The sequence below is a fragment of the Leptodactylus fuscus genome, chromosome 1 (assembly GCF_031893055.1).
Source record: "Leptodactylus fuscus isolate aLepFus1 chromosome 1, aLepFus1.hap2, whole genome shotgun sequence".
In the NCBI taxonomy this organism is placed as follows: Eukaryota; Metazoa; Chordata; class Amphibia; order Anura; family Leptodactylidae; genus Leptodactylus; species Leptodactylus fuscus.
Genome location: NC_134265.1, coordinates 276,704,936 through 276,714,705, shown reverse-complemented (window position 1 = coordinate 276,714,705; position 9,770 = coordinate 276,704,936). Strand labels below are relative to the sequence as shown.

General features: G+C 46.5%; 1 protein-coding gene across 2 annotated transcripts in view; it reads left to right on the top strand.

Moving 5' to 3' along the window:
- Positions 1–292: 292 nt before the first annotated feature.
- Positions 293–9,770, top strand: part of MAML3 (mastermind like transcriptional coactivator 3) — a 267,295-nt gene continuing 257,817 nt past the window's right edge. For both annotated transcript variants that reach the window (XM_075288007.1, XM_075287998.1), the window contains exon 1: positions 293–1,709. In XM_075288007.1, coding sequence (XP_075144108.1) covers positions 1,170–1,709 — 540 coding nt within the window. In that variant the 5' untranslated portion in view covers positions 293–1,169. The remainder of the gene's footprint in view (positions 1,710–9,770) is intronic.

The following is a 9,770-nucleotide window of genomic DNA, read 5'->3' as shown; positions in this document are numbered from 1 at the left end:
GGTTCATTCAGAGACATAGTGACAGGCAGGTTCATTGAGAGACAGCAATGTGACAGCAGGCTTCGTGCAGCACACACAGCAGACTGCCTCTTCCTGCTGCTCCCTCCCCTGTGCACACACATCCAAGGGAAGGTCAAAAGTTGAGTGTATGCCCTGTCCTCTCCCTCCCCTGCCAACTCCACTCCTCCTGCACTCTACTCCTGGTTTTGCACCTGGTCCCCGGGGCCGCCTCACGGCCTCTCGCTTGTGTTTACTGAGCTCTTGTCCTGATATCACTCCGCTGGCATGAAGGAGGAGGAAGCAGCGAGAGGAGGAGGAGGAGGAGAGCACTTGATCATTGTGATGGTGGCAGGAGGAGCAATAACAGCACAGGCGGCAGCAGCAGCGGCAGAGCATTAGGCAGCCGTGCTCTATCAGCTCCTGCTCCAGCCTGCTCTGCTCTACTTTCTGGCTATTGAGCTGTGTGTTCTCTCCCCCTGCCTCTCCCTCCTCCTCCTTCTTCTTGTCTCTCCCTCAGGATTTATGACTTATGTAGAAAGAGATACATTCATTTTATTGGTTCAATCTCTGGTTGATTTTTTTTTCCTTTTTGCACTGCGTTTAACATGCAGGAGATCCACAAAAAAGTACTTTGGACGCTTTGCTGCACACACAAGTAAACTTTTGTGCTGTGCTCTGTGAAGGGGAGTGAAGCAGGAGCCCTGAGTGTTGTGCTGAGAGGAGGAGTGTGTGCATGTGTGTGTGTTGTGTATAGCCAGTGCACGGCGGCTGTGTGTGCAAGTGACAGTCATGTGTGGTCACCCATTGCCTGGACCTTCTGCTCCTGTCTGGGAATACACTGGATTATAGACAGAAGACGAGTGCTGGCTGACCTGCTGCTGCTGCTACTGCTGAGCTTTCTCCACAACTCCTGCCTTCTTGGTTTCTATACTTTTTTTTGGTGTATGAGTGATCCTATGAGAGCTGCCCTCACCTCTCCTCCCTGGGGGCTGTGCACTGACCTGGTGTCATCCATGCTGGCTCTGCACCCCAACCTCGCTCCTCCTGATCCCTTATAACAGGCCACCTGGAGGAAGCCCCAGCACACCCAGGTCCAGGGGCTGTGACACAGGGGACAGTCTGGGGGCACTACAAACTTCTCTTCCAAAATAGTGTGCACGGGGACTGGCATGGGGGATTTCGCAGCCCCCGCTGCCTCTACCAACGGCAGCAGTCTGTGCATCAGCAATGCCCTGGGCAGCAGCATCGGTGGCGCTGGCATTGGGGTTGCTAGTCACAGTGGTAATAATACCCCTCCCAGCGCTGCTGCCCCCAATGCACCGAACAATAGCAGCAGCGTGAGCATTCCTAAGCACAGCACCGTGGTGGAGAGGCTCCGGCAGAGGATAGAGGGCTGCAGGAGGCACCATGTCAGCTGCGAGAGCAGGTACCAGCAAGCCCAGGCTGAGCAACTGGAAATGGACAGAAGGGACACGGTGAATCTCTATCAGAGGACACTGGAGCAAAGAGCCAAGAAGTCAGGCAGCAGCCAGGGGACAGCTCCTGCGACAGGTTCTACCGCGGTCACTGCTGCTGCTACTGCCACTTCTGGTGCTGGAAGTGGTGCCAACAAGCAGCAACCCCACCATCATCATCATCATCCCAAGCAGGATGCAGAGGCAGCACCGGTCAGCGGCACAGCTGAGCACAGGAACCACACTCTGATCATGGTAAGAGGGGGAGCTAGTGGGCACTATTGCTGCTACTACTGCTGGAGTCTCATTGCTTGGCATAAGGGGGGAAGGAGGTGGAGGGAGGGGGTTATCCCGTGTGTTTTCTGTTTTCAGAGCGGGGTTAGGGGTGGAGCTAGCAGCAATGGGCAATGCCTCAAACTTTTCAGCAAGTTGACTGAGTGCTGGAGTTTATGGCAAGTATGGGGCTAGAGTTCCTCCAGTAGGATGTGAGCTGTGCCCATGCCAGGGTGAAGCTAGAGGATGGTATTTAGTGCCTGGCTGATGTGTGCTTATTGGCAGGAGGCAGCTTGAGTCGTGATCCCTCAGTGTTATCTCATAAGTGGCTTAGCCCCCTGAGTGCAGCAGAGCCCTACTGTAACAAAGGACAGTCATTGTGTGCTGCCTCACATTAACCCTACATTGATCTGATCAGTCATTGCATTGCTGAATAGATTAGCATGACCTGGGAGATGTGCATTAACCCCTGCTGTGCTAGCTATTACTGCTCTGTGTGAACCCCTGAGATCTCTCATTGTCTTGTAGTTTCTAGCACTAATAGATACAATTTACTTTACAATTTACTGAAAAGTTGATGTACTTGTATTTTTGGATACAACATGTAGTGTTGACAAAACCTGACAAAAGTAACATGACTTTAGAAATGTATAATATTTATAGTGTGGAAGTGAGTCTCATGTACAGGCAGTGTCCCACTACTTCTTTACATCATCCCATCTAGACATGTGGATACAAGTACATTGTGGTACATTGCACCTATATATATTGGTATATAGGACCTGAGTGTACCCCAGCAATCCCCAAGGCAGAAGTCATGGCCCACCTTGGGGTTTCTTATTGCTTTAGGTATTGGGTCACATAAATAATGGGTAATTGACTATGAGAAGTGCCATATTAATATTGGCGATCTCAGCATCTGTCGTTGGACACGTTTCCCCTCATCCAAGGCTAGCTAACAGGCTGTCTGCCCTGAGTCCACGGAAAAGCATTGTCTGAGGCGTGATAAATGTAGACAACTGGATTTTTGTGGTTAAATAGAGTCATGAGGCTGGGGGTGGGGTGTACAAGTGTAAAGTGTAATCAGGACACTGTCAGAGCCCAGGCTGCTCACTTCTGAGTGTGTCTGTGTTGTGGGGGAGGGGGATGTGCACAGTAGTGGCTATTTTTCCTCACTCCCTCCTCCTTTTCCTCCTCCTCCCTCTTCTTCCCTCTGACTCTGATGCTGTTAGACTGGTTAGATATCTTACAGGAAGCAACCCCCCTCCCTTTATTTGGCTTCTCCTGCATTAAGGCAGAATCTGCCCTGTTCTTTCCTCACATAATGTTGTAAAGAGAGAAGATCATGTCTCCTCATATTCCCAGAGAGAGTGGAGGGCACTGTTTAATTCCCATGACACCTATGTTACATGGAGAGTACTTATACATTATAATATGGCAGAAGGTGTTGTATTGTCTAAGATGTAATATAAAGCTATAAGAAGACCCCCCCCCTCCCCCGGACCATACTATGAATGGCGGTTGTCGTGGTCTTGTACTATGCCCTATTCTTCATAAAGATGACTTGTCATCACGGCCATACCTGAGTCTATATTCTTGTCTGTATTTCTTTCTTCCAAACCCACCGCCATTCCCAGCAGAAAGAAAAAGGTAACCCTTTCCTTTTGGACTAATAACATAGCTATATATATATATATATATATATATATATATATATATATATATATATATATATAACTAGAAAATTCAAGTGTGATAGTAGTTAATCCCAATATACCACTCCCCCCTTCATGCCACACTCTCAGGGATCCAGGAAGCTGAGACAAGAGGAGTTGTTGGCAGGGTCCTTACATTGGGTCCTTACATTGATCATTTTTATGTCCCTTACAAAAGTGTCCATATAGGTTAGACATGACCCTTTAGCACTGTGTTGTTAGTAAGGCAAGGTAACTCACAGGTGGCCACCAGCTCCCTATATCTCAGCTTCCTGGGTTATTAGGCTACCACATAGGCATAGTGATATGTATAGGATTTGTAATGTAACTTCTTTGGTTGCTTTTTTAGACTACGTGTATGACACATTTTAGGTTGTCGTTTATGTGTTAACAAGCCTAAACACATCTCAGAACGTAAGGAAACCGTACTAGAAGATGAACTCCGCACTAAAAGGGGAATATATAGATAAATAGATATGTTTATATAACCTGCACATTTCCTATATCTCTACTAAGGCTGTGCATATGCATCATCACCATTTGTATATGGATATATTTTCAGCCTCTGCAAACATTTCCAATAGCAAAAATTTATGTTACATTTTATAGATATTGTTACAGATCCCCTCCTGCATATAACAAAATTTTTTTTTTTTTTTTTCAAAACTTGGCTATATGCCAAAACTGCTAATATTGAGTTCTTTAAGCTGGTCATAACATAAGCATGCATACAAAGAGCGTTCAAGCATAATACTGTTATAGAAATATGAAATAGATATCGAGCCATTCGAGATTGCACAATCATTAGGAAAGGGAGCAAAGGGTTAACTGATCTTGTTGCACAGACCGCAGCCACACAACCACAGTGGTAATATATGCACTCAGAGCTCGCTATTGGAACACTTCCACCAGTGCTGTGGCTTCCAAGCCTTTGTGTCCAGTTATCCTCTTGTCTGTTTTTCAGTTTTTGGATGCAGAACACAAGGGGAGGAGCGGTGTGCGCTCTATCAGACACATGCTTTTATTTTTCTTCTTCATTTAAACAGGAAGCTGACAAGCTCCCTGAAACTGAGGAGATCACAAACCATAACCAGCAGGGTTTAATATTAGCACTGCTTGCCCCAAGTTGAAACCAGTAGATAAGGGAATAGATAGAAAGGTGCAAAAAAGTGCTGTACAAATGGTCTCATTTGTATAGTAGACCATATCTTGGCTGGGTCTAATGTAGTTTAGTATATTATATCTTCATTGTCAGGCAGATCCATTTTGATTTGAGATATCTAAAATTTACAGGCATTGTATATTGTTACATATACAGTATAATATTGTACACACAGCTATGCAGGAATTAAAAAGGTTATCCAGAAGGTTAAAGAGATCCTGCCATCAGGTCTCAAAAGCCCAATGACATATCTCATCTGATGAAACTGCTATATTGAGCATTTTTATGTTTTATTTGTCCAAATCTGTTCAGCCGTTCCTATAAGTCCTACAAGGTTATGCAAACTAGGGTCTATTAGCCAAGGGGGCAGTAACACTACTTGGCAAATGGAGACCCCACCCCCAGAGAAACCACAGTGTTATTGCCCACTTAACTAATAGGCACTAATTTGCATAAAACACTAACTGGACCTATATCTTTGGAATGACTGATTTGGAGAAACAAAACATCACAATGCTCACGGTGACAATGTCTATCAGATAATCTATGTCATTGGGCATTTTAGACCTGGTGACAGGTCCCAGAGCTGTATCTAGGTTTTCCATCACCCGGGGCAAAGGTTCGATATGTTGCCTTTACTTTGTATCTAAATGCATAGAAGTGAGCTGTTGGCACTCCGCCGACCAACAGCAGAAGGGGCACATGCTACCCCCCCCCGGTTGTCTTTAAGAAATTAAACTATTTGCAGTACATTTTATACGATATTGAAACAAACATAACTCATCTGCCAAATCCTGCAATGCTGCAGTGTGATGCTCTGATATTCCCCAGAGGATTTAGGGTCAGTTCACACGTGAAAACCGCCTAGCTTATTTGTGCGAGGTAAAAAACCTCGAGGAGTTTTTTTGACGCTGTTTTTTGCATTCCGCGCGGTTTTTGACGAGGTTTTTGACGCGGTTTTCGCTAGGGTTTTTTTTTCCTATATGTGCTATAGAAACTGCAGGCGAAAAAAACCGCGTGGTTTTTTACCGCGCGGTTTTCGCCTCCCATTCACTTCTATGCAATTCTTCAGGCGTTTTCCGCCTGAAGAAAGGTCATGTCGCTTCTTCAGGCGGAAAACGCTAGGAGGAAAAAAAAAGCTAGTGGTCTACATAGACCACCATGTTAAAGGAGAGGTTTTTGAAGCGAATTCCGCTGTCAAAAACCTCCCCTTTGCCCACGTGTGAACTAGCCCTTACAAAGGGAGATTTCTTTTTTAATAACATTTCCTGCAGTTACTTTGGATTCTTTAACTCTCAGACAATTTCTTTAATTTTTTGACTTTAGCGACACTAAATTCATTTTGCAGCTGGGAACAATATTATGGGATACAAAAAGTCCAGAAAATTATCTGCCCACATGATAGTACTTAATTCCATGTATTCCAAGTAAAAAGCATCTAGAAATACACACACGGGGAAATTCAGTGATACAGCATCATGGATAGTACAGCAGTATATAGCAAGAGAGAACACATACAAGCTCTTAGTAGATAGAGAGATACTAGGAGTCATAGCAACTAAAGAAGAAAGAAAAAAACTGCAGGATCATTTAGTTCTCTGTGCGAAGTAATGTTCATAATACAGCCCGACCGCAGTTGGAGGACATGAGGATGGGTCACAGCATGTAGACATAACAAGCAGAATCTGATTTTTTTGCAGAGGTGGGGGACATATGTGGCTATTATGATAACGTGATAGCTATGCATACAATAATTTAATATGGTTTATAATTTTTTTTCGGGTGGTCCTAGACAGCTGTCTTGTATGAAAATAATGAACAAGTTACATAAACAAGTTACATTATTTCTGACAAGGAATGTTCCAAGGAAGGCTTTGCAAGCAAGATTCCTGATATCTCAGTTTTGACATATACAGGTTCATGGGCTGATAGTTTACTGTCCAGTCAGTTAAATATCTGCCCACTGAACCCAGAAATGAGACATTGGAATAAACTTGTTACTTTAACATCTTAAGTAGAGATGAGCGAACAGTGTTCTATTGAACACATGTTCGATCGAATATCAGGGTGTTCGCCATGTTCGAATCGAATCGAACACCGCGTGGTAAAGTGCGCCAAAATTCGATTCCCCTCCCACCTTCCCTGGCGCCTTTTTTGCACCAATAACAGCGCAGGGGAGGTGGGACAGGAACTACGACACCGGGGGCATTGAAAAAAATTGGAAAAAGTCATTGGCTGCCGAAATCAGGTGACCTCCATTTTAGACGAATAGTGGATTTCAAATCCGGGTCATATGAAAATGTGAACTTTGTGACTATGAGACAGGGATAGCTGTACAGGCAGGGATAGCTAGGGATAACCTTTATTTAGGGGGGAATGTTATTAAAAATAACTTTTTGGGGCTCTATCGGGTGTGTAATTGTGATTTTTGTGAGATAAACTTTTTCCCATAGGGATGCATTGGCCAGCGCTGATTGGCCGAATTCCATACTCTGGCCAATCAGTGCTGGCCAATGCATTCTATTGGCGTGATGAAGCAGTGCTGAATGTGTGTGTTTAGCTCAACTACACCGGTGGAGTAGTTGAGCTAAGCACACAGATTCAGCTCTGCTTCAATCAGCGCTGGCCAATGCATTCTATTAGCTTGATGAAGCAGAGTGTGCACAAGGGTTCAAGCGCACCCTCGGCTCTGATGTAGCAGAGCCGAGGCTGCACAAGGGTTCAAGCGCACCCTCGCCTTTGATGTAGCAGAGCCGAGGGTGCACAAGGGTTCAAGCGCACCCTCGGCTCTACTACATCAGAGCCGAGGGTGCGCTTGAACCCTTGTGCAGCCTCGGCTCTGCTACATCAGAGCCGAGGGTGCGCTTGAACCCTTGTGCACACTCTGCTTCATCAAGCTAATAGAATGCATTGGCCAGCGCTGATTGAAGCAGAGCTGAATCTGTGTGCTTAGCTCAACTACTCCACCGGTGTAGTTGAGCTAAACACACACATTCAGCACTGCTTCATCACGCCAATACAATGCATTAGCCAGTGCTGATTGGCCAGAGTACGGAATTCGGCCAATCAGCGCTGGCTCTGCTGGAGGAGGCGGAGTCTAAGATCGCTCCACACCAGTCTCCATTCAGGTCCGACCTTAGACTCCGCCTCCTCCGGCAGAGCCAGCGCTGATTGGCCGAAGGCTGGCCAATGCATTCCTATGCGAATGCAGAGACTTAGCAGTGCTGAGCCATTTCTGCTCAACTACACATCTGATGCACACTCGGCACTGCTACATCAGATGTAGCAATCTGATGTAGCAGAGCCGAGGGTGCACTAGAACCCCTGTGCAAACTCAGTTCACGCTAATAGAATGCATTGGCCAGCGCTGATTGGCCAGAGTACGGAACTCGACCAATCAGCGCTGGCTCTGCTGGAGGAGGCGGAGTCTAAGATCGCTCCACACCAGTCTCCATTCAGGTCCGACCTTAGACTCCGCCTCCTCCAGCAGAGCCAGCGCTGATTGACCGAATTCCGTACTCTGGCCAATCAGTGCTGGCCAATGCATTCTATTGGCGTGATGAAGAAGTGCTGAATGTGTGTGTTTAGCTCAACTACACCGGTGGAGTAGTTGAGCTAAGCACACAGATTCAGCTCTGCTTCAATCAGCGCTGGCCAATGCATTCTATTAGCTTGATGAAGCAGAGTGTGCACAAGGGTTCAAGCGCACCCTCGGCTCTGATGTAGCAGAGCCGAGGCTGCACAAGGGTTCAAGTGCACCCTCGGCTCTGCTACATCAGAGCCGAGGGTGCGCTTGAACCCTTGTGCAGCCTCGGCTCTGCTACATCAGAGCCGAGGGTGCGCTTGAACCCTTGTGCAGCCTCGGCTCTGCTACATCAGAGCCGAGGGTGCGCTTGAGCCCTTGTGCACCCTCAGCTCTTCTACATCAGAGCCGAGGGTGCGCTTTAACCCTTGTGCAGCCTCGGCTCTGCTACATCAGAGCCGAGGGTGCACTTGAACCCTTGTGCACACTCTGCTTCATCAAGCTAATAGAATGCATTGGCCAGCGCTGATTGAAGCAGAGCTGAATCTGTGTGCTTAGCTCAACTACTCCACCGGTGTAGTTGAGCTAAACACACACATTCAGCACTGCTTCATCACGCCAATAGAATGCATTGGCCAGCACTGATTGGCCAGAGTACGGAATTCGGCCAATCAGCGCTGGCTCTGCTGGAGGAGGCGGAGTCTAAGGTCGGACCTGAATGGAGACTGGTGTGGAGCGATCTTAGACTCCGCCTCCTCCAGCAGAGCCAGCGCTGATTGGTCGAGTTCCGTACTCTGGCCAATCAGCACTGGCCAATGCATTTCTATGGGGAAAAGTTAGCTTGCGAAAATCGCAAACTGACAGGGATTTCCATGAAATAAAGTGACTTTTATGCCCCCAGACATGCTTCCCCTGCTGTCCCAGTGTCATTCCAGGGTGTTGGTATCATTTCCTGGGGTGTCATAGTGGAATTGGTGACCCTCCAGACACGAATTTGGGTTTCCCCCTTAACGAGTATATGTTCCCCATAGACTATAATGGGGTTCGAAACCCATTCGAACACTCGAACAGTGAGCGGCTGTTCGAATCGAATTTCGAACCTCGAACATTTTAGTGTTCGCTCATCTCTAATCTTAAGTGCACGGTCAGTATTGGCCATCAGGACACAGTGGCCCATATTTACTAATAGCTACATAGTGTAAACCTAAATGAGTTTACCCACTGAAGATATTTATGGCATATCCACACCATATGCCATAAACATCAGGCAGATGCAGATATCACCACTGGTACCATGTCTCTAAAATGAGCACCTGTCTCTAAAACAAGCCCCCTCCCCCTTCCTCGCTGAGGAGACTGTTTTTAGTGGTCGGGGTTATGGAAACAGTGTAGGTCCCTGAGCTATGTTATTGCTGTAACTACTGTACAAGTGAATGGGAGTTATAGAAACAACTATGTTCTATGCTGTATCCGGCACTTCTATTCATTTCTATGGGAGTTACGGAAACAGTGTAGTTTAGAGGACTACGCTGTTTTTGTTAGCCTATCCATCGAAGACAGTCTTCTCAGCAAGGTCACGGTGAGGTAAGAGACAGGTCAAGTGGGATCTGCATTTGTGGCCTATACTGTGCATATGACCCTTT